General features: G+C 36.4%; 2 protein-coding genes across 2 annotated transcripts in view; both read left to right on the forward strand.

The window, feature by feature from the left end:
* Nucleotides 1–4,419, forward strand: part of ARL13B (ARF like GTPase 13B) — a 77,085-nt gene extending 72,666 nt beyond the window's left edge. The window contains exon 10 of the mRNA XM_068976626.1: nt 3,213–4,419. Coding sequence (XP_068832727.1) covers nt 3,213–3,289 — 77 coding nt within the window. The 3' untranslated portion in view covers nt 3,290–4,419. The remainder of the gene's footprint in view (nt 1–3,212) is intronic.
* A 7,119-nt stretch (nt 4,420–11,538) lies between these two features.
* NSUN3 (NOP2/Sun RNA methyltransferase 3) overlaps nt 11,539–25,935 on the forward strand; it is a 61,578-nt gene continuing 47,181 nt past the window's right edge. The window contains exons 1-3 of the mRNA XM_068982355.1: nt 11,539–11,641; nt 12,442–12,551; nt 21,396–21,739. Coding sequence (XP_068838456.1) covers nt 11,627–11,641; nt 12,442–12,551; nt 21,396–21,739 — 469 coding nt within the window. The 5' untranslated portion in view covers nt 11,539–11,626. The remainder of the gene's footprint in view (nt 11,642–12,441; nt 12,552–21,395; nt 21,740–25,935) is intronic.

Below are 25,935 nucleotides of genomic sequence, written 5' to 3' on the forward strand. Positions count from 1 at the left end.
TTAAGTACATTATCTCATTTTAATTCCTCTAATAGCCTTGTAAGATGAGCAGTTTGTGTGTGAGAAACCTACACCCAAGCTCACACAGCTATAAATGACACAGAATTTGAAATTAGGTCTGTCCAGCTTTGAAATCCATACTTTTAATTCATTTTATTGACATTGTTATATTAAGATTTGTTAGAGCATCATGGCAGCTTAGTATTCGCTTTAAATTTATAGTTGCTTGAACAATCATTTTCTCCTAATTTTTTTTAAGGAGAGAATATACAGTTTATTTTAAATTTTCTTAAAGTAATGACATAATTGTGGCAAATATAGTATTGTCTACGGTACCCTCTGGTAGAGGCTGCAAACTGATGACACAAGAGCACCTGTCATTGTTGAACCAACTTGATACAGTGTTTGAAATAGGGGTGTATGTGATGTTGATAAGTCTCATTATTGGTGGTGCCAGCCTTCATCATTTGAATAAGGTGACATTTGCCACATTGTAAAGTGTTGCTATTTTCTTTGTAATTAGTAGATGTCATAGAAGTGACGCTTTGGGATATGCAAGTATTCTTTTCTCCACAACTTTAGCTTCCGTTTTAGCATCTGTCATTGGATTGTGTGTGCGATAATTTTTACTGTGGTATTTGCGTAATTGTAATTGTCTATTACTCTTTCTTTCCTTGAAATTTGTTCAATTTCATTATTTTATTTTTTATTTTTTCTTCCAGTTTTATTTAAATATAATTAATCTAAAGCACTGTATAAGTTTAAAGTGTATAGCATCATGTTTTGACTTACATACATCATGGAATGTTTGCCACAGTAAATTTAGTGAGTATGCATCATCTCATATAGATTAAAAAGGAAAAAAAAAGAAAAGTTTTTTCCTTGTGATGAGAACTCTTAGGATTTATTCTTTTAACAACTTTCATGTATAACATACAGCAGTGTTAATTATATAATTATATTAATAATGTTTTACATTACATTCCTAGTACTTATTTTATAACTGGAAGTTTGTACCTTTTGACCACCTTAATCACCATACAAAGATACTACATTATTACTGACCATATTTCCCACTCTGTACATTTCATCCCTGTGGCTTATTTATTCTGTACCTGGAAGTTTGTGCCTCTTAATTTCCCTCGCCGGTTTCCCTCACTCCTGCACCCCGTCTGCTGCCTTGCCATCCCGCTCCCTTGTCCAGCAGCCACCCGTTTGTTCTCTGTGTCTGCGACTCTGTTTTGTTTGTTCTTTTGTTTTTTTAGATTCCTCACATAAGTAAAATTATACGCTATTTGTCCTTCTTTGATTTATTTCACTTAGCATAATACTCTGTAAGTCCATTCATGTTGTCAAAAATAGTAAGATTTCCTTTTTTTTTATGGCTTAGTTATTGTGTGTGTGTATGTATCACATCTTTATCCATTCATCTGTTGAATGTCACTTAGTTTGCTTCCATATTTTGGCTACTGTGAATAATGCTGTAATGAATATAGGGGTGCATATATCTTTTTGAATTAGTATTTTTGTTTTTTTTTTTTGGAAAAATACCCAGAAATGGAATTGCTGGATTGTATGGTAGTTCTATTTTTAATTTTTTGAGGAATCGCCATGCAGTTTTGCATAGTGGCTGCTGTGCTGTTTACATTCCTACCAACAATGTATGAGGTTTCCTTTTCTTCATATCTTCACCAACATTTGTATTTGTGTTGTTTTTGATGATAGCTATTCTAACAGGTGTGAGGTGATAATCTCATTGTGGTTTTGATTTGCATTTCCTTGATGATTAGTGATGTTGAACATCTTTTCATGTGTCTGTTGGCCAACTGTCTGTTTTCTTTGGAATAAAGTCTTTTCAGATCTTCTCGCCCACTTAAAAATTTTTTTTGTTTGTTTTTGGATATTGGGTTGTATGAGTTCTTTGTGTGGTTTGGATATTAACTCCTTATTGGATGTATTATTTGCAAGTATCTCCTCCCAGTAGGCTCTTTTGTTGATAGTTTCCTTGTTGTGTGAAAGCGTTTTAATTTGATATAGCCCCACTTTTTTTATTTTTCCTTTGTTTCTCTTGATTGAGGAGACATACCAAAAAAATATTAAGACCAATGTCAAAGTGTGTACTGCCTGTGTTTTCTTATACGAGTTTTATGGTTTTGGATTTTATGTTTAGTCATTTAAAGTTTATTTTCGTATATGGTGTGAGAAAGTAATCCAGTCTGATTATTTTGCACGTGACTCTCCAGTTTTCCCAATACCATTTATTGAAGAAGCTGTCTTTTCTCCACTGTATATTCTTGCCTCCTTTGTCATAGACTTTTGTTAATGGCAGCCTTAGAGTTTGCAATATACATTTACAACTAATCTAATTTTGCAGGCTGTTTTCTATGGCATGTTCTTGCATGTGGTGCTAGTATCTATTTAAGACCCCCTTAGGCCACTTGGCCAGACAAAACGGATGCTGAGGCAGCAGTATCATGGAGCCACTTAGCTGAACTCTGGCACGTGCGAAACTGGAAATGGGTCCCTAAATACATTTTTAATACATTTATTTAAAGTGACCTTGAACACCTTTGCTTCTAGAATAATTTTTGAGTAATAGGCCAGAAAAACTGAAGTTTCCATATGCTAATAAATTTATAAACCTATTTATGATAATTAAGGGCTGGGAACTTATTATGAAGTAAAAACTAAAAGACTGTTTTTGTCTCAGATATGCCCTATATCAATGAATTATACTGAAGTATCATTGTAAAATATTCCTAATACCAGAACAGTAAGATAATTAATTTTTCTTACCAAATTCTTAGAAGTAATAGACATTGGATAAGAACATGGATTGCACAAATACCGATTTTATCAGGGCTTTGGCAACAGGTTCCATTAGTTTTGGATGTTTGTTATTTGTTTTGTTCTGATGTGAACACTTACTTGGAAATAATAATAATATACATATTAGGTGCAGCTTTATATTAAATCAGTAGAGATTAATTTATAACCTTGAGTTAAAAATTTACCCTAGTGGTTGTTTTTTGAATTTATTCAACTTTTTTCCAATTCAGACTTTTTTCCCCAATCTGCCCTGTGCAGTGCTTCACTTACAAGGTCACAGTTTCTTACTCTTTTAAAGGTGTTGGTTGGAAATAAATGAATTGTGTTAGAAATCTTGATTTACCATAACAATTATATATTGTTGGTATACCTTCTTTATATAGATTTCTATGGAAAGCCACTACCTCCCGTGGCTGTGCGACAGAGACCTAACAGTGATGCTCACGATGTCATCTCGTAACCAAGTCATATGGATGTGCTCTCTTTACATCAGCAGGATGAACTGGAGGGCCTTTCTCAACAGAGGAAAACCTTGAACATCCATGACTGGGGCAAGATAACCATAGCAATATCAGTGAGCCAAAGACCTGACTGTTCAAATTGCTTATCCATGGTCTTCATGGTTTAAAAAAAAAGAAAAAAAGACCAGCAAATGGGATGATCATTTGGAACAAGTTAGCAAGAGTTAGTATTGACTCTGGTTTATACATCCCCACTTATGGGTGTATTCCTGAAGGAAAGCCTGTTCAGAAAAAGAGCCAATGGACTCTGTACATTTCCTTTACTATTTAATAGTCTTTATGTCTTTATTTTAAATGTTTGTAAGATATATGTGCATGGAAGGGCGATTCTTGGGAATTTATAACCTCAATTTTTAACTTTTTATATTTTTCTAAAAGTTTTGTTTAAGGATTTTAATTACTATGATATTGACTGTGCACTTTTCTATAGATACTTTGTTTCAACTGTGTCTGGAAAATGGAATTGATTTACTTGACAGACATGAACTATACAAAGGAGATATATTTATATGGTTTAAAGTATGTTTTATAATAGTATTGTTCTTTAAGTATACATCTTAATTTGACCTTAAGATATTTTTAAAAGATTCTCACATTTTTATTTTACCAAATTATATTATTTGAAAGCACTAATTAATTGAATGTTTATTGCTGTTTGTTTTCTTTGATGACATTCTAATAAATGAAAGACACTTGCAATTCCTTTTGACTTAAATGCTTTTTAAGTTAGTAGGAATGTTTTATGAGATACTATTAAAAAATCCCAGTAAACCCCTCTTTCAAAGATTAGATCTTTTCAGAAATCAAGGTGCTCCTTCTCACTCCCTTGTTCTGTCAGAAGTTTCAGTAACTCTTGTAGGTTATTCTACCTCTTTTGTGCCTTGAAATTAAAGGCAAAAAGACTGAGAAAGCTACTGTAGTCCAAAACTTTATTTTATAAGTGGGAAACGCTTGGGTACTACCAAAATAAGAATAAAATGTTAGTTTAAATTACATTTATAAAGAAACAATTCCAAAATAATTAATTTCAAATAATAGTACTTCCCTTGCACTGAAGAATGGCATCTATATATTCTGTCTTCCAACTGGCATTTAGACAAACTTTTAGGTATATATTTTGAATAATAGATTAAAATGTTTAATTAAAAGTATCCATATACATCAAGGTGAAAATACTGTAAACAGAAATCACCTTGTTAAAATTGGTAAGTCAGTTTGGCAACTTGTACTGATAACATATATATATATATATATATATATTTATATATATATATATATATACTGATACCTAACACTAACACGATTAAGCATGTGTAAGGCAGTTTAATACAATTATTTACTTAAAAAATTTTTGTTTTGAGCATCATATAGAGTTTTTTGGAGTTTTGTACATGGAGCTTACCTAGCACACTGAGTAGAAAGCATTCTGGTTCAGATACATAATTCATAATAAATTTGATAGGTGACTGAAGTGTAAGGAAAAGTAACACAAGAAGTCAGAATGTAACTTTTCTATTGGCATTAGAGAAAAAACTGGCTTGCATATCTTCTTGGTTCCTTTTTGTAAAATTTACATTAGTTCATTTTTTAAAACCTAAACTCATACTTTTGCATTTTTACTCTTCATCTTGTTTGGGAATACATGTATCTTTAAAATTTTTGTATCCTACCAGTGATTAGTGTACAATAATTACTGAATTCACTTAATAAAAATAAAATCATTTTTAAGATTTTGAAATTAAATATATGGTAAAATAGAATGTTTTATATATCTCAAAAATTAATTTGTATTCTTAACGCATTCTGAAAATATTTTTAGTTTTGTAAGTCCACGTGGCTTTTAACAAGTAAAATGCCTATTTTGTTATATGCTGCCTTTTCATTCTTAATCACTATGAATTATGACATTTTCACGCAATAAAAATAGCTTGTATCAGTATGTTGTTTTGTTTTTCATTTGAGAAACTTAAAGATTTCTTTTTGTTAGTAAAATAAAGGATTTGAAAAAATATGATTGTTGATATTTCAAGTTGAGAAATTAAAATAATACATTTTTGTTGTTTTTCATTAAAAACTTTTTCCTCTGCATACATTTTTCCATATGTGAAACAAACATTATTTTAAAGACTGAAAAACAAGATTGTATTGCCTTATGATTCTAGATGATTCAAGGTCTGTCTCTTGAGATAAAACTATTATTCAAAAGATACAGCTTCACTTATTTGAAGGATAATTCTGTATACCTTTATGTGTAAAATATATAACATATATACAATTTTGTATGTTATTGCTATGAGTATCAAATACTTTTTTATACTATTTCTAGAAACAACAGTAGAAAGAAATGTTGAAAAATGCTAAACTATTTTAGCTATTGTTTTCTCCTCAGCTTTTCAAACTAGGTTTTTTTAAACTTGTCTCTTATAATGGAGGAAGCAAATTCATTATTTTGTAAAAATTAAATGTCATGTTTCTGCAGGTTTAAGATTAAATGCTTTTTAAGTGCCAAATTATGGAATAGAATTCACCTAATTTGTAAACATTGCATGCAGCCATGAAATTAAAAGATGTTTTTAATTAAAAGATGCTCCTTGGGAGAAAAGCTATGACAAACCTAGATAGCACATTAAAAAGTAGAGACATTACTTTGCCAACAAAGGTCCATCCAGTCAAAGCTATGGTTTTTCCAGTAGTCACGTATGGATGTGAAATTTGAACTATAAAGAAAGCTGAGTGCTAAAGGATTTATGCTTTTGAACTGTGGTGTTGGCGAAGCCTCTTGAGAGTCTCTTGGACTGCTAGGAGATCCAACCAGTCCATCCTAAAGGAAATCAGTCCTGAATATTCATTGGAAGGACTGATGATGAAGCTGAAGCTCCAATATTTTGGCGACCTGATGTGAAGAGCTGACTCATTAGAAAGACCCTGATGCTGGGAATGATTGAAGGCAGGAAGAGAAGGGGCAACACAGGATGAGATGGCTGGATGGCATTACTGACTCAATGGACATGAGTTTGACAAGTTCCAGGAATTGGTGATGGATAGGGAAGCCTGGCTTGCTGCAGTCCATGGGGGTTGCAAAACAGCAGCTGAACTGAACTGAATTTGTAAAACTTCTGTGAATAATTGAGACTCATTCAGCATTAGAATATGCCACTATGTTTGAGGCTGATCTCTTACTTAGTATTCTTTTACTGTGGCAGTATTTTATTTTATTTGCTACTTGGTTCTATTTGCTATGCTTTTTATATTACTCAGTTTCTCCCATTAAAGAAATACTATTCCTGCAGATGGCAAAAGCTTATAAAAAACGACACTGCCTATGTAAATAAAGCTGTAGGTTATATATTGTGTTATCCTTGGCTCTGCCACTTAAATTTTTCTCTAACTGAAGTATACTTTGCAGTTGAGATTCTGTGAATACCCTCTAGTTTATCAAGAAATACATTCCAGTGTATCCAAAAAATCATATATTTCAAAGCTTACATTAAAAATGCTTTAAATTATCAAAATAGTAATAATCCATTGTCTTTGTGGAAACACAATAGAAGTCTTTTTTTTTTTTAAATAGTAAATCAGAAATGAATTTTCTTTGTTGAATGGGAGTTTATGTTAAAGGGAAAATATGAAGAAAATCACTTGTCAGGTTACAGCAGGAGTTGTGAATTCCTTTTGCCTGCTGATGAGAAAACAACTTATGTCCTGGATAAATGAAACAGTGATCTCCAAATTTTATACATCCTTTTCAGTAAACACTCTTGGTATACATTAAATATAAAGTTACTGTATTAGTTTGCTAGGATTGCCAGAACAAAGAGTACCACAGACTGGGTGACTTAAACAACAGACATTTATTTTCTCATAGCTCTGAAGACTGGAAGTCCAAGATCAAGATGCTGGTAACCGTGTCTGAAACCTTTCTCCTTGGCTTACTTACGGGTGGCTGCCTCCTCCTGTTGTCTTCACATCGTCTTTTCTCTGTGTGCATTTGCTGTTAGTGTCTCAGTGTGCCCAAATTTCCTCTTTTATAAGGACCCCAATCAATTCGATTAGGACCCACCCTAAAGGACTCCCTTTAACTTAATCACTTCTGAAAAGGCCCGATTTCCAAATAGTCACATTCTGAGGTAATGGATGGGAGAGGGCAGGGAAGGGGAGAGTTAGGGCTTCAACATAATGAATTTTCAGGGGAAAAGTTTCAGCCCTTCATTAATATACATATTCTCCCATATTTTGTATATATGCCTTCCTAACTTTTTTTTAAAGATTAGAAAAAAAGTTAAAAGAAGTTACTACATTCACTTCCCAGCTCCAGAGGATTATTGTTAGCTGTAGTTTGTAGACACCATTTTGGAGGGCTGTTATTAAAAAAGTGAGAGCCTCAGCTGACTACTAAAGTGACGTCCAAGATTGCCTCACCTGTAACTATACTTTGCTCTCTTGCTTTGATGGTAAGTTTCTCTGTTGTGTTTTTCTGCCATTCAATTTAAGAAGCTAACACTCTCTTGATATCAGATTGTTTTACTTACAGACCCCGTCTGTACCTTTTTGATGCATAAACCTAAACATGAAGTACTTTCAGAGGTATTTTATATAAATATGAAAATTCATAGTTTATTCTGAAACACTTATTAAATGACCTCAACAATAAAATTGCATAAGTATGTAGAAATTATTTTCCTGTATAGCAGTAAGTCCTTATATTCTTAAGCTGCCTCAGTGTTTATCATAACAGTTTTAAAACCCTAGTACAATTTCTGGTGTTTGTGTCAGTTTAATTTCTTATCTCATGTTTACAAAAACAAGTCTTTCTCTAATAGTTTCTGTTCTTAAAACTAAGTGTAGAACTTTGTTTATTCTCCAGTAGCTATTTGGTGTTGGGTAAGGGAAATCCATTAATATTCTTATGATACTGATATTGATTCTAATAGATTAGCAGGTTAAATGAGAAAGGTCAAACTAAAGAAAAAAGAGAAAGAAACTGAAGCAGCTCCCCTCTGTGAGAAGAAATTTCCAAGCAGTGGTATCAGTTACAAACAATTGCATACAAATTTAAAATATTTTCATGTTTAATTATTTTTTAAATTTTCATGTTTAAAATCATGATTTTAAGAAAAATTGGAAGAGTACTTGAAGATGTGATATGGTTAATAGCTCTAATATAAAGGTAAACCTAAATAGCACTAAGATAGCTCCAGATAAATGGATATGAGTAGGTAATTTACAACAGAAATATAGTAATAAGATTTGAAGATCTACCAGACTAAGGACATAATTGAAAATTACAAGATTATCAGACATGCAAAGATCATGAAAAAAAAGTCTATCAATAAGATAGTATGTTAACCTAAATACTTTCAAATACTATGCAACTTCTAGAAATTATATACTGTATGTGAAGAATTTTTAATAAAATGCTTATAAAAACAGGATACAATTTCACATAGTTTTAGCAAACTTGAAAATGCACAGAATTAGAGAAACACACCAAAATGTTAATAGTGATTAAGTGAAAGAGGAGTGTGAAAAAGTTGGCTTAAAGCTCAACATTCAGAAAACTAAGATCATGGCATCCGGTCCCATCACTTCATGGGAAATAGATGGGGAAACAGTGGAAACAGTGTCAGACTTTCTTTTGGGGGGCTCCAAAATCACTAAAGATGGTGATTGCAGCCACACTTACTCCTTGGAAGGAAAGTTGTGACCAACCTAGATAGCATATTGAAAAGCAGAGACATTACTTTGCCAACAAAGGTCTGTCTAGTCAAGGCTATGGTTTTTCCAGTGGTCATGTATGGATGTGAGAGTTGGACTGTGAAGAAAGCTGAGCGCTGAAGAATTGATGCTTTTAAACTGTGGTGTTGGAGAAGACTCTTGAGATTCCTTCGGACTGCAAGGGGATCCAGCCAGTCCATTCTAAAGATCAGTCCTGGGTGTTCTTTGGAAGGACTGATGCTAAAGCTGAAACTCCAGTACTTTGGCCACCTCGTGTGAAGAGTTGACTCATTGGAAAAGACTGTGATTCTGGGAGGGATTGGGGGCAGGAGGAGAAGGGGATGACAGAGGATGAGATGCCTGGATGGCATCACTGACTGGATGGACGTGAGTTTGAGTGAACTCCAGGAGTTGGTGATGGACAGGGTGGCCAGGTGTGCTGCAATTCATGGGGTCGCAAAGAGTCGGACATGACTGAGCGACTGAACTATTGGCATTATGCATGATTTTCATTCTCGTAGGGTTAAAAGTTTTTTCTTCAATAAAAATCAGAAAACAATTATGCTAAAGAAGTTACAAAACAATCTAATAACTAATATGACCTCTTTCCATATCCTCTTAACATATCCCCTTTCCCTTAAAGAAAAAGTTTATATGATTTTTACCTTAAGTTTTTTATATGTCTACATTGCAATTATACTACTAGCACATTGATTCATTAAATGCAACCATCTGTAAGAAGTACAGGAAAAAACTATATGAAATCTCTTAGAGGCTTAAAGGTAGACTAATGACTTTTCCTTAAACTTTCAACAAAATGATTCATTTAATCATCTCACTCCTTAATACTGTACTTTTTTTACACCAAATCTAAATTCATTTTTAGGTTATTGGATAACTTGTTTAAATAAATATATTAAGCTTCAGATTAGAGATAATAAAATTTATCTTTTTATATGGTCTTAAGATTTGTACTTATAGTATATACTTACATTGATATTTTGAGCATCAAGGGTCTCAAAATGATGATGCTCATTAAATATTAGGCACTACCTTAGCACTGACTTTCTCTGATAAATTGCTAATTGATATTACAAGGGAACAACTAAAGAGTAACACTAAAAGAGCAAATAAATTGCTATTCCTATCAGAATGGGTGTGATCCTTTCCAGAGAACCAGTAACACTTTCCCTAGTAAAAGTGGGTGAAGAGGTTCATTTTTTAGGGTGATCGAATGTAAGGTCATTTTGTTAGTCAGCATTTGGTATCAGAACTTGATGATAATCACTAAGATCAAGATAGTGAATATAAAACACAGTAGCAGCTAACATTTGGGTGTTAACTATTTCTTGATCTCTATGCTAAACGTTTTAATTGTGTATTTAAATCAGTTTAATCCTTTATCTCTCCCCGCAAGAGAGATTATTCCACTGAGCCATCTCTAAGAAACACGTGACAATTTTTTTCATCATATCTGTCCTTTTATCTTGAGTCCTGAATCTGGGCTAATGGGAATCTTCAGATTTGGTATATTAGCAGTAGCTATCTTCGCCTCTGAGAACATTTTAAAACAACCATCATACAAGCTGACTAAGACACCTGATTCTGGGAAAGATTAAAGGTAGCAGAAGAAGGGGACAACAGAGGACGAGCTGGTTAGATGGCATCACCGACTCAATGGCCATGAGTTTGAGTAAACTCCTGGAGTTGGTGATCGGGCAGGGAAGCCTGGCGAGCTGCAGTCCATGGGGTCGCAGAGTCAGACACGACTGAGCGATTGAACAACAGTGACAAACACTTCCATTCTTTTTCTGAACTTCAAATACAGCGCAGAAACAAATTTTTCATAGTGAGGCATGGTTTCTGAAGACCCTCTGCCCAAGGCTCCAACCAGGGGCTCCGGCCACGCCCCCGGAGTAAGTAGGCACTGCCTCCTCTGGTCAGGTGGCTCAGATGGTAAAGTGTCTGTCTGGAATGAGGGAGACCCGGGTTCAATCCCTGGGTCAGGAAGATCCCGTGGAGAAGGAAATGGCAACCCATTTCGGTACTCTTGCCTGGAAATTCCATGGACGGAGGAGCCTGGTAGGCTCCAGTCCATGGGGTCACGAAGAGTCGGACATGACTGAGTGACTTCACTTTCACTTGCTCTTGCCTCTCGCGGGACATGTGTTAGTTGCTCAGTCGTGCCCGACTCTTTGTGACCCCATGGACTATAGCCTGCCAGGCTTCTCTGTCCATGGAATTCACCAGGCAAGATTACTGGAGTGGGTTGCCATTCCCTTTTCCAGGGGATCCTCCCGACCCAGGGATTGAACCCACGCGTTCCGCACTGCACGCAATCTTTACCTTTTAAGCCGCCGGGTAAGCCTCGCGCGATCGGGATCTTTTAAAAGGCGAGATTTCGTAACCTGGGCAAAGCAGAATCTCGCGAGAAGTTAAACCGGAAACGTGAGGGATGGGAGAGAATTCCGGCGAACATCCTAAAACTGGCTGTTCATTTGTTCCCAGGAAGCTTTAGATACCCCGTGGAATTGATTTCTTGTTTGATCTCTCCTGACGGGATGGTGTTAACCTTGGTGAGGGCTGGCACCCAGCCGCGTGCCTGAGCCAAAAGCATTACCGACCGATGACGTTGCGAGGGAGGGGGCTGGGATGCGGGGAACTTGGTGATTTCAGGCTTTCTTTAGCTTCAGTCCAAGGCTGTAGAATAATGCTGAGTGTTTCGACGCTTGCTCTTGAGCGTTTTCTGTTTTCTCCCGATTCACCTCCGCTGCTAATAACCAGTCTGCACTCTAGCCTGCAGGCTTTAATATCCTTTCAACTTTGAGCGGAATGCAGGCTCTTGGAAGGCTGAAACTGCCCTTGTCCCCGTGTTATCCTGGGAGATTAGAAGAATGTCTGTTACATAATTGGCCTTCCATAAACTCTTTGGATTAGTAAATGAAATAAAACTGCAGCGAAGTTTCCACAGGAAACTAACGTAACTTTTCTTTTAAATGCACTTTATTTTGGAATAATTTTACATTTACAAAAATATTGCTAAGATAATACATGCTTTTTTCCTGAGTTCCCCTGATGTTAACATCTAGAGTGGCTTAGATTAATTTTGTTCCTTTGACACACATTCCTATGTTAGCACCACAATTCCACTTCACCTTTTGCCTTACATTTGAGCAATAATCATTTGGAGAAACGTTTTTTATAAGTAGGTTATGATAATATAGTTTTATTAACTGTAAGGTATAGCTCCTATATTAACTGGTAATTATCAGGGGGAAGAAAGGGTGTTATCTTAAGAAAAAAGACTGTGCTAGTAATGCTGAAATTCAGTAAATTTGTAATAGAGTGTGTCAGCAAACTTTTCTTATCATCCTAGCTGAAAGCAAAACCAGAGAGGAAGCTTGCAAAACAGATTTGCAAAGTTGTATTGGATCATTTTGAAAAGCAGTATTCCAAAGAACTTGGAGATGCATGGAATACAGTAAGGTTAGTATAATTAATCTTTTGATGCTTTATGAAAGAACAAGAAACAAACCCTTCTGGGATAGGGGTACTGTGAAGATAAAAGAATTTAAACCATTTTTTGCTGTAGCTTCAGAAGAGAAGAAGGAGGAGGAGGAAATAGCTTGAATCAGGAAGATGGAAAGGGGAGAAAGAAAACTTTGTAGTCATAATTTTGTTATAAGCAAAAATTGTTATACCTAGCCTTGTTTAATTGCTTTGATCTTTGAAACAGGACTGCCCACCAGTCTGACAAAATTAATTATACTGTAACAGAAAGGTTTTTAAACTTCTGAGGATATTTGACTAGTTTCTGAAAGTTCAGGAGATAACGCGACAAATCTTTAAAGCCATCACTGCTTTATCATGGCTAAAGTCACTGTTGGGTGATCATGTTTCTTCTGTATGTCTTTAGCTTTATGTGTTTTGAACATACATGCCTATGCACGCACACACACACACACAAATTTAAATATTTTATAGAAAACAGAAATGAGAAATAATGCATAGACATGAGAGAAGTTTGATTTGTATGTCAGTGAGTTTTGCATTTGGTCAGTATGTTAACTCTTATGGGTTCTTTACATTGAGTGTCTGATGCACTATACCATACCCTGTGAAACACAGGAAGACAGTCCCCATGTCCAGTGTTCTGGTATTCATAGGAGAGAAGGAACATGATTAAAACTATATAAACTGCTAATTCCATAAGTATCCCAATAGAAGCAGGCAGGAGTACCCAGTCCCATGTAACAAGGCCTGATGACAGCAAAGACCTAAGGAGAAGCCAGGTCTTGGTAATTTGACAAAGTATGAGATGGTTCTGAAGTAATCTTAGACCAACTGTTTTAGAAACTTGTAAACACTGTAGCTTGAAAATGTAGTTTATAGTTGGAGATTTATTTCAAAACTAGAGTTTTTAAATGAGTGAAATGAGTGTCTTCTGTCACAGAGAAGAAAAGAGGGATGAACAGTGAAGTGTGTAATTAATTCATGAGGTTTTCAGTATGCAGAGTTAACTCCGATAGAATATGAACCAGATAGCCAGACATCTTCAGTATGCTTATTATGTGCCAGGCAATAGTGCCTTTATTTGATGCTTGGAAGAAAGCTCCCAGATTTCCTACTTTTCACATGAGGGAACTGCACATAGTTTAAGTATTAAAATTTGCCCAGGTTCACTCAGCTACCAAGTGACAGAACAAGGGTTTGTGTGCCTCTCTGGTTCACAAACTCCTGCTCAATCCTATTCCATATACCTCTCATACCTCAGATGTAATTAGGCATAAATGGATGATTAAAAAAAAATTTCAAGAGGTGTATTGTCTTCAGACTTAACAGTAATCTGGCTACTCAGACCCTGTAATGAGTTATTTTTATATTTAATGTGCTCAGACAGATTTATAAATTATTATTTGACCCTAACCAAAATGAGCAGTGAACCTCAAATCCATTTGATTAGCCATGCCTTCTGCTTCAACTACCTTTTTGTTGGGTTTTCATGGTAATTTAAGTTTTGCATAAACATGTGCTAAATTTGCCATAAGCAAAATAAAGGCTTTCTCTGCTTAGAAAGTAGCCTGAGCACGGAGCATGGCATGGGGAAATAAGAACAGAAGTGTTTTTGTTTTTTAACTATTTATTTCCAAGACATAATATTGTGCTTGCAGAGGCTATGTACTACCAGGGAAGGGAGAGTGGGTTCTTGTGCTATCTAGAAAGCTAATAATTTGCTCAGTATTCTTAGTTATAGTAGTGAGGAAGATTTAGTGTTTAATTTTATTGCTCCGCAAAAATCTTTCTTGCCGTCATTCTTTGAGCAGCCCTTTGAAGTTGAATTTACCCTGATTCGATTTTTGCCTTGTTACTTACATGCTCTTCAGGTAAGCCCATTCATGTCACATCTTTAAAGGTCCCTCAGTATGATGTTTCGGAGAAGGCAATGGCAGTCCACTCCAGTACTCTTGCCTGGAAAATCCCATGGACGGAGGAGCCTGGTAGGCTACAGTCCATGGGGTTGCGAAGAGTCGGACACGACTGAGCGACTTCGCTTTCACTTTTCACTTTCGCGGATTGGAGAAGGAAATGGCAACCCACTCCAGCGTTCTTGCCTGGAAAATCCCAGGGGCGGGGGAGCCTGGTGGGCTGCCATCTATGGGGTCGCACAGAGTCGTACACGACTGAAGCGGCTTAGCAGCAGCAGCACGCCGTCATCTCCTGTGGTGCAGCCCTTACATGGGAGGGAAGCAGGAAACAATGTCAGGCTAGAGCAGGAGACCATCAGCTCATTGTTGAAGTCCCTGAAGACTGAAGGGAAAGTGGCTAAAGAACGTATCTTGAGGCACTTCTGTGAACTGATTATTTCTGGATTTCTAAACCAGACTTTTAAAATGATTGTATGAGCGCTCTCTAGTGGGCAATAATAGCAATAAAGAAAAAGGGATTTCTTTATTTTAACTATGAACTCTGTGGGTTCTATAATCTGTGCAGTTACACAGAACTAAGCAATGGTACTTAGCAATGTCTAGATAAGATAATTTTTTATCCTCATCATTAGAAAGAATGGAGAATAGAATAGTAAAGAAAAGAAATCACAGAAAAGTTGAAAATCATGTTATGTAACAGACTTTGTCCAAATAATATGCAATTTTCAAGGGATATGTGAGCACAGGCAAGTTATGGTAATTGACTTCCGGATGCTCAGCTTTCATATATGCTCTTTCAGAAGATTACGCTGCTTCCTTTGATTAAGGGGGTGCTTATTCCTCTTTCCCAGTCTGTCCTTCTACGGTTGTCTTTGTCTCACTTTCAGTCTCTTGACTCTTCCACGTTGCATTCCCTCCAGGGTGTCAAAAATCCCTCTGCAAGAAACTATGGGACTGCTAGTGTAAATGACTACTACGGGATTCTTTGACAGATCAGATGGTCTTCAAGTTTTGCTTTCAGCAAAAGTAAAGGACTTGCGGTTGAGCTGTTAGCTAACAAATCATTTAAAATATTTCTGAAGATATTTAATTTAGTGATTGGAGATCATAACAGAAACTATTTTAACAAAAGGGAGACATTGCTGTAACAAAATATATTTAATTCTCATCTACTTATATAAGTAAAGCTTTTTCTTACCCCTTCTAAAAACATAAAATAGGAATTGATGTTGAACCCTGGTCATTTGTTGTTGTTATTTAGTCATTCAGTTGTGTCCTGACTCTTTTGAGATCCCTAAACTGCAGCCACCAGGCTTCTCTGTCCGTGGGATTTTCCAGTCCAGAATATTGGAGTGGATTGCCATTTCCTTCGCCAGGGGATCTTCCTGACCCAGGGATTGAACCCACATCTCCTGTATTGCAGGCAGATTCTTTACCACTGAGCCACCATAGAAATTGATGTTGAACCCTGATCATTATAGCACTGGGTAATATTCATTGCTGGATGCATCTAATTTCATTAAGGGAGCCATTTCCTATGAATTTTTTCTTTTTATGTTTAGAAGGAAAGTGAAAGTCGCTCAGTTGTGGCCGACTGTTTGCAACCCCATGGGCTATATAGTCTAAGGAATTCTTCAGGCCAGAATACTGGAGTGGGTAGCCTTTCCCTTCTCCAGGGAATCTTCCCAACCCAGGGACTAAATCCAGGTTTCCTTCATTGCAGGCAGATTCTTTACCAGTTGAGCCACAGGGAAGCCCCTTTTTATGTATAGATAATTATCAAATGTATAAGTTATTTTGGTCAATTTTGTACTAATAATTTTATTGATAACTACTCTGGAAGCTACTGTTTTAACACTTAGAAGGCTACAATGAAAACAAATTTAGTATATGCATGCACATGTGTCTGTGAGTGTATGTGTGAGAGAGAAATATAGGGTAATAAAGATTAAAAGCACAAAATTGTATTAGGACTTAAAGTTATAAAAGTTATGTGGGGAAATATAAAGAAAAGGGAAAGGAACAGTGTACAATTTCCACTTGTTCAAGAAGAGTCAGTCCATGAATTTTTAAATGGACAGTGATGGGTTTTAAAATCACTCTGGTATTTAGGTTCCACAGGATAGATTTAAAAAGTAGTGTAATTTATATTTTAAAATGTCAATTTTTACAGTATGCTGGAAGTTACATCCTTAAACATACGGTGAAGATTTTGATATCAACTTAAAATTTTGCAGAGGGTACAGAGTTTTTTTTCCCAAATGATGTCAGTGAATATGCTAGCAAAACATTTGCAGGTCACTGATCTTCTAGGTCCCAGTTCTGCTGATTGCTGGTGTAGTTGAACTTCTGGCTTGGAGACCAGAATCTGGAGACCAGATTCTGAAGCAGCTTCAGAATCTTGAGAGGAGGCCCGAAATATGGCATCTGGCCAGTGTCTTCTTAAGTCTTCTAGTATATGCTCTCTCCACTGTCTGCTGGGCTACTCGCCCATCCATCAGAGCTTTCAAAATGAGTAGGCTCTGGGGCATCATCCCACCAGAGCAGGCACTGGAGTGCCAGGGAGAGCTGAGATTCACATTAATACACAGCTTTTCTTTCTCAGGGCTGGTAAGTGCCACCCTGAGCAACCTTAGCAGTCCCATCATTGACTTGATCCTGTTGTAGCTGCTCCTTAAGGGCCACTTGAGTCAAGCTGTTCCCATTGTTAATAGACAATAGGCTGCTTCCGAGAGGAAGGGCCTCTGGCACTGAGGTTTGGAGAAGAACTTCTCTTCCTCTTCCTGTCCTGTACCTCTTGTGCTACTGTGCTACAGTCTCACACTCCTACTAGACTTTAAAGCCAGAGGATTTTGAATCAAAGACTTCTGCTTCAATAGTGATGTGACCTTGGAAGTTGCCAAATCTCTGAAAACCTCAGTTAGCCTGCCCTCTAAAATAAGCATATAATAGTTGCCCCTCACAAAAAAGCACATAGCATCTGGTCAGTAATCTTTATTATTATTAATATTGTCAGGGTGAGGTGGAGCCTCATCCAGTGGATTGGATGGTAGGTAGAAAGGCTTCTCTGGAGAGAGAAGGCTTAATAGCAAATAGGAGAGTTAGCCAGGCTGCAGGTTGGTGAGAGAGGAAAGGTCATTTTAGTGCAGAGGGGCCAGTTAATCCTAAGATTGTTAAAGACTAAAGAAAACTTGCTCCAGGAAATTCAGGTAGTTCAGTTGGCTGGGTATAGATTAGGAGGGATCAGAAAATTGGTTTGTTCTGAACAAGGGCTTATTTTATCTAGTTGTTAGAGAACGAGATAGGATTAATTTCTGAAGATTCCTGCCACATCCTGCTATAAGTAAATCTAATGAGGTTGTCCCCTCTTACAGAGTCTTTCAATGACTTCTCATCTATAGGAATTTAAAATATATAAGATAAAATTTTAAAACTTGATAATCTTAGACTTGTCTCATGTAATCTTCTGGTACACTGGGCTACTTTTAATTCCCCAAATGCACTGTTCTCCATCATACCTTGGTACCTGTACATACGCTGTGGTGTTAGCCTCGGAACTTGTGTTCTCTTTTCATCCTGCGGCTAATTCCTCATCCTTCAAGATTTAGCATATTTGATAGTGTACTAGAATCTATAGTGTCCCTGAACTAAAGTCCTTGCATACAATAAGGTTAAATAAAATATGCAAGATTAATAACCTTTGCTAAGGGATCTGAAAGAAAATGTGAATAAATGGAGAAACATATTGTGATGAAAGTTAGAAAGAGTGAATACAATAAAGATGTTAATTCTCCCCACATTTAGTACATTTAATATAATCCTAGTCAAAGTTTTTATCTGTCTAAATCACTTCAGTTCAGTCGCTCAGTCATGTGCAACTCTTTGTGATCCCATGGACTGCAGCATGCCAAGCCTCCCTGTCCATCACCAACTCCTGGAGTTTACTCAAACTCATGTTCATCAAGTTGGTGATACCATCAATCATCTCATCCTCTGTCATCTCCTTCTCCTGCCTTGAATCTTTCCCAGCATCAGTGTCTTTTCAAATGAGTCAGTTCTTTACCTCAAGTGTCCAAAATATTGGAGTTTTAGCTTCAGCATCAGTCCTTCCACTGAATATTCAGGACTGATTTCCTTTAGGATGGACTGGTTTGATCTCCTTGCTGCCATAGATCTAACCAGTCCATCCTAAAGGAAATCTGCTAAATATATCTTTACAAATATTTTATGAAAATTTTTTAACTAACAGCTTTTCATGTTCATCTGAAATAATAAACTTTCTAAAAGAGCTTTGGAAATTATGAAGAAAAAAATTAGATTTTTCCCTTCCAGATGTTAACCAGTTGGAAGTGTTTAAAGCCAGTTGAAAGTGTATAAAGCCAATTAAAAGTGCCCTGCCAGATGTTAACCAATTGGAAGTGTGTAAAGCCATTTGTTGGCAGAGGGATGGACACATGATGTAAACCGAGCCGCTCCAGTCTGTATTAATAAAGTTGTACTTCTGAGCATTATTTCCCTGTTACTACATGACTCAAAACTCTGGATCAATATTCAGCCAGTGTAGAGAGTATAATTAGGATGGACTGACATAAGGTTGCAACAATAGATTTCCTTTTAGGGTCCATTTTAATTCAGTGGTTCCCAAAGTGTGGTTTGCGGATCAGCATCATTAGTATCACCTGAAGACTTACTAGACCTACAACAGAAAACCCCAGATGGGGCCCAGCAATCTCTTACAGTCACTTGATGCACGTTAAAGTTTATGAAGCATGTTTTTAAAGAAAGAGATTGTCATCCTCTGGTAGAGCTGAAATGCTGGGCTTCTGTGATGCACTGTCATAGTAAGTGGAAGTGATAAGAGAAAGCAGTTTCACATATTGGCCTCAATTGAAATTCACATAGCACTCTAAGAGTCGCAGGTGTTACATTTCAATCCAGCCATTCCTCACATAGGCAACACCAGGGTGAGTAGCAGCTGGAATTTATTTAATTGACCATGGTTAATGAGGCTCCTAAATAACTCAGCTAGAAAGGTCAGCTCGTAAATAAATATTTCCTGCGGTATCATTTGTCAGTTGATGTGAGCTTGTGATTGTCAAGAGATCTAACTGTTGGACCAAATAAAAAATTAGGATGGTACATCTGCTGGGAAGGTGGGAGCAGGGAAAACCTGCACCATCAGTCCATAAGTGATTTTTAAACCATCCTTGGTTTTGTATCCTCTGAGCCACTGATTGCCTCATTAACTTTTACTGTAGTGTTCACTGTAGTTAGCTTTCCATACTTTTATCTTCATCAGAGGAAAACTTGAATACTTGACTCTTTCGAACAGCCTTTAATGTAGTACTTTTCCCTTTAAAATTAAGACTCAGGTTTTAAATTTTTTCTTAAACACTTCCTTGTGCAAAGAGTGATAGACTAAAATCTTACTTTGATGGATTTTGAAGTATGCTAAAGACAGGTATGCAGATGACACCACCCTTATGGCAGAAAGTGAAGAGGAACTAGCCTCTTGATAAAAGTGAAAGAGGAGAGTGAAAAAGTTGGCTTAAAGCTCAACATTCAGAAAGCAAAGATTATGGCATCTGGTCCCATCACTTCATGGGAAATAGATGGGGAAACTGGAAACAGTGTCAGACTTTATTTTTTGGGGCTCCAAAATCACTGTAGATGGTGATTGCAGCCATGAAATTAAAAGACGCTTATTCCTTGGAAGAAAAGTTATGACCAACCTAGATAGCATATTCAAAAGCAGAGACATTACTTTGCCAACAAAGGTCCGTCTAGTCAAGGCTATGGTTTTTCCAGTGGTCATGTATGGATGTGAGAGTTGGACTGTGAAGAAAGCTGAGTGCCAAAGAATTGATGCTTTTGAACTGTAGTGTTAGAGAAGACTCTTGAGATCCCTTGCACTGCAAGGAGATCAGTCCTGGCTGTTCATTGAAAGGACTGATGCTAAAGCTGAAGCTCCAGTACTTTGGCCACCTGATGTGAAGAGTTGACTCTGGTGCATGGGGATCACCCACAGAGATGTTATGGGGAGGGAGGTGGGAGGGGGTTTCATGTTTGGGAACACATGTAAGAATTAAAGATTTTAAAATTTAATAAAAAAAAAAAAAAGTGAAAAAAAAAAAAAGAGGTAAGCTGTTATTGTAGGATTTTTACTAATTTAAGGAGTTATGCTTGTGCCTTTTTTTTTTAAGAATTTAGCTAAAATTAGTTTCCTCTTCATGCAGAATTTGAATGCATTATACATGTAAAAGAATAATTATCTTTGATACAATAAATCAAATTTACATTTCTTTTCAAAAAAAAAAAAAAAAAAAGAAAAGACTCTGATGCTGAGAGGGATTGGGGGTGTGAGGAGAAGGGGACGACAGAGGATGAGATAGCTGGATGGCATCACTGACTATGGACATGAGTTTGAGTAGACTCTGCGTGTTGGTGATGGACAGGGAGTCCTGGCGTGCTGCGATTCATGGGATCACAAAGAGTCAGACACGACTGAGTGACTGAACTGAACTGAAAGACAGGTCATGTTTTTTTTGCAAGATAATGTGCAGGGAGGGACCAGATTGAGAGGCAAGTGAGACATTCCTCTTTGGTGCAGATTTTAAGGGGCCCCTAAAACTCAGGAACCAAGATAGATACTGTTTTAATGACCAAAACTGATACCAAAGAGAAAAACCCACGGTGAACAAAATATCAAAGTTTTAAAAACAGGATCAAAACAGTGCTGTGTTGAGTCATTTGGGAGCCTGAGGCAAAAGAAAAAGTAATTCTCCTGGTTCTGAAAATCATAGGTAAATAAAGCGTAAGACTAGGACCTAGTTCCGTGACTTAGTATAAAATTGTATTACCGTGTATTATCTTAATACCCCTTTGTTTTTCTTTTTCTCCCTAGGGACATACTAACATCTCCATCTTGTTGGCAATATGCTGTTCTTCTTAACAGATTCAATTACCCTTTTGAACTGGAAAAGAATTTACATTTGAAGGGCTATCACTCCCTCTTTCAAGGATCTTTACCCTACTATCCTCAATCAATGAAATGTTACCTTAGCAGAACTCCTCACAGAATGCCTTCAGAAAGACACCAAATTGGAAACCTAAAACAATACTATCTCCTGAATGCTGCCTCCCTTCTCCCAGTACTGGCTCTGGAATTGAGGGATGGGGAGAAGGTTCTGGATCTGTGTGCTGCCCCTGGAGGGAAATCTCTAGCTCTGCTGCAGTGCGCTTATCCAGGTAATGTACTTTTCTCTCCATAACTGACAGCTTTTAAATATCCACGTTACAGAATACTTTCAGAATATGCAGGGAGAAATGTAAGATTGAATTTTCAGACTTTGAAAGCCTAAAAACCAAGACAGTATGGAGAAGAGTGGAAGTTTTACTGAGGAAATAGTGTAAATAACTTTTTCCCCCCGGCTACTTAGTCCTTACAGGTAATTGGGAAACTACAACAAAACTACAACATTTTGTGAACACAAATCTATCAGATAATATGAAACCTGATGAGATTTTTAAAGTTTTATTGTTACTATTACACTTCAGAGTCTTGTATTGATGTCCTGGTCATACTTTTATGCAACAAAAACATACACATTTAAACTCATTTTTTGTATTATTGGACCATAAGGTTCTAAGAGAGTTCTGTCCAATAGGAATATAACATGAAGTATATATATAATTTTATGTTTTTGAGCAATCTCATTAATATAAGAAACAAGTAAAGTTAATTTTAATAATACATTATAACCTAACACATTCAAAATATTATTTGAACATGTAATCAAAATAGAAGTTATCAATGAGATATTTGCATTCTCTTTCTTATAGTCTTTGAAATTGGTATGCATTTTACACATAGGGTGCATTTTAATTTGGATTAGTCACATTTCAAGTGCTCACAGCCTCATGTAGCAAGTGGGTATAGTATTGGATGGTGCAATTCTAAAGATTTTTAAAGTTCTTTTGAAATGACTTATCATTGCTATTATTAGTAGTACAAAAAGGATGAAATATATGTAATATACATTTATATATTTGTTAAAAGTAATGCATTCATTGCAAATTCTTTTCTTAATGAGACAATGCGACTTTTACACTATTACTTCAGATTTCCCTGGGTGAAAATTACTTATGGGTAGATTAGACAGGGTTCAGCCTCAATTCTATCTGGTTTTTGTTTGATAGTTTTGTTTTCATAAGTGCAAATGCTGTTCACAGAGATGAAAAGATGAAATGGTGAGAACTGTGTTATAGTAATCTCACTAATTCTTTAAACTCCTGAATTATAACCCTAATCACATAGATCTCGTTCACTAAGCATTATTTTAATCATCTACTATATAGATACTCTATGTAAACCAATGTAAGAACTATGTAAACCTATGTAAACACTAGGTCTGTTTTTGATTTTGAAGAAGGCAAAGGATTGGAAACCAATTTTAAAAGACTGTGTTGCCTAATTAGGAGACTCATTCACTTTCTCAGCCAAAGCACTAGTGTGCTGAACTGGCTTTGGAGTGCTCTGGGGGGTTTCTGTGTCCTGGCACAACTTGCTGTAATAAGATTCTGGATGGGTAGGAAGTGTGCTCCTTATTTATAAAGTTGGTGAAGAGCTAGGAGAAGCCTTGACCAGAGGTGTTCTCCTTTTTTAAAAAGCTGATGATCTGAAAACTGATTCCTTTGAAACTATCTAAGCCTGCTGCTGCTGGTGCTGCTAAGTCGCTTCAGTCATGTCTGACTCTGTGCGACCCCATAGACGGCAGCCCACCAGGCTCCCCCCGTCCCTGGGATTTTCCAGGCAAGAACACTGGTGTGGGTTGCCATTTCCTTCTCCAGTGCATGAAAGTGAAAAGTGAAAGCGAAGTCGCTCCATCTTGTCTGATTCTTAGTGACCCCATGGACTGCAGCCTACCAGGCTCCTCGGTCCGTGGGATTTTCCAGGCAAGAGTACTGGAGTGGGTTGCCACTGCCTTCTCCGGACTGTCATACTAAGGAATTTGAAATCGTAACAGTAATGAGGAACCACTGCAGACTTCAAAAAGGAGAATGACATGATCAAATTTACGTTTCACATCAGATGTGGCTTTACTGTAGGGAGTGAAGTTAGTAGAGGTCATACCTGGAGGTGAGCAGGGCAGTCAGAAGAAGCCAACTGCAGTGATTTAGGTGACAGTTGCCAGGGGTTCAGGTTAGGCTATTAAGAATGCTTATCCCTTAAAAGTTGTTATGTATCCCCAGGGCATGCATATCCTAGTTTGAGAACTGCTAATATATATCTTCTTCAAAAGCATTCCTGTTGAAATAGTTTATAAACATTTTTATGAGAACTCTGAATCCAGTTGTACTAGGCATTGGTATAAGTATACTAGTTAAATGTATATTTTAGGTGAAAAAATACTGTGTTTTCAAATTGTGGTTATAAATGTTGTTGAAACTTGCTGTATTTTTTTTTTTTTTTGGTAAGAAATCACAACATAAGAGATTATTTTGTAAGTTTATTATTTTTATAATTTGAGCTGAAAATGAAATTTTATGGAATCCTGTTATAAGGAGTATTTGTTACTACTTTTACCCTCTGTTCTTTGATAGCATGCTTATTTTGTTTGTTACATCAGTCTTGATTATAGAATTTTTAGTATTGTGAAAAATGGAAGAGAGATGGCAAATTTGGGTACCCTTTTGAAAAGAGGGCATTTTAATCCTAGATTATCCTCATTAGTAGGCTATGAATATTTAACATGTTTATGGTAAAGAAATTCAGATTAAGAATCCGAAGGCAAATGGATATATTCTAGGAGTTTGAAGTATAGAAGAATCTTCCTCTTCTTACATCAAGGGCAATGAGTTACAGGCAGTAGTCCAAGTAAAGTAGCTTTTCATCTAAGAAGGGCTAATGATAATGGTTTACTAAGAAGTACAGATGTCTTCATGCTGATGCTCAAATCCCAAATTAGGTTAGCTACAGTGCTTGAATCTGGAATGCAGATGCCATGCTAAAAAAAGCTTTTATAAGCAAAACTTTAAATGATGGCTGCACTAAATGTGCATTTATCCTCTGAATTTCTTCAGATCAGTACTGGCCTTTATTCTGGGTCAGAAGGCTCACAGCTATGAATAATTAAAAAGCTCATATTTTAGGATCATTAAAAAAAATTAGTCTACTCTTTTGGTCTAGCTGCTCCTACCTGTTAGCATGGTGAGGGACTGTCCAGTGTTTTTTATTGTTCTGTTTTTGTCAGTGGAGGCTTTGTAATGTCCTGGTGTTCACAGAAAAAGAAAAAAACAAACAAACCACCTTTGATTCTAAATAGGAAAGCATTAAAAAGTTAAGAATGACCCAGCCTGATAGAGTGGCTTGATCAACTTTCTTGCTGAGGGTTGACATGAAATTCTCTTTGCTGTCAATAATACCCTTTTTACATCTAGTTAGCTTTTGGTGGTAGAGAACATTAATCAGACTCTTTATTGAATTGCTTTTGCCCTTCTCCCTCTGAGCCTTTTGCACACCCTACAGGTACCATTTTCCCCTTCTTCCTCTTTGCTAATTCTTTTCCATTCTTCAGGTTTTCACTCAGAAATCAGCTTTTCTGGAAAGCCTTCCAAGAACTCCCTGCATTAGATGCATCTTCTTTTTTGGAAATAATAACAACAGTGATAAATTTGAGCATGTAGTAGAAAAAAGAAAAAGTAAAGCCAAGATTCCAAATGCTATTCCTGAAAAAGCTCAATGACTTTTTCAAGAATTTGTTAAATTTATCCCCTTTTCTACTTAGATGAGAAAAAAAATTTTTTTGGTTTATTTTTGGGAATTTAAGCTTGAAAATTAATTCTTTCTCAATGTAGTGAGTCTGAGTGTGTGTGTGTGTGTATGAAACTTGGATTGTAATGCCTTATATTATATATATTTTTTAAGTTTAACCAATTCTATTTCAAATAAAATCTGTCTAGACCAAACTGTAATATAGCATAAAGCTGTATTTCAACTGAGAGTTACTTTAAAATGCTGAATTGAGGATCTTGACTTAAGCTACAATTTAATGAAAAGCTGCCCTGATTTTCAGTTTTAGCAATTTAAATATCTTTATTATAATGCCATATTTTACATCAAGTGAGCCACATTTGGTGAGCACATACTATGTGTGAGGCATTGCATGGTAGGTGTAGAGCTCTGAAGGACAGAGAGGTAACTAAGACGTCTGTTTCCTGTGATATGACAAACTGTGTGTTTTAGCCAAGTCTGTTGAAAATAACTTAAAAGTATGGGATATAATATTAAAGAAAAGCAAAATCTTTTTAAAGTCTGTGAACATTCCCCAAATACTCAGTGGCCGAAAGTTAACAGTTTGAGAACCTGGGAGGTAAATTGAGCATTGAAGCTGGGTTTTCACTTGAGAGCACTTTTTTTTTTTTTTTGCTTCACCTGGAAAACT

The sequence above is a fragment of the Capricornis sumatraensis genome, chromosome 1, assembly GCF_032405125.1.
Source record: "Capricornis sumatraensis isolate serow.1 chromosome 1, serow.2, whole genome shotgun sequence".
Lineage (NCBI taxonomy): Eukaryota > Metazoa > Chordata > Mammalia > Artiodactyla > Bovidae > Capricornis > Capricornis sumatraensis.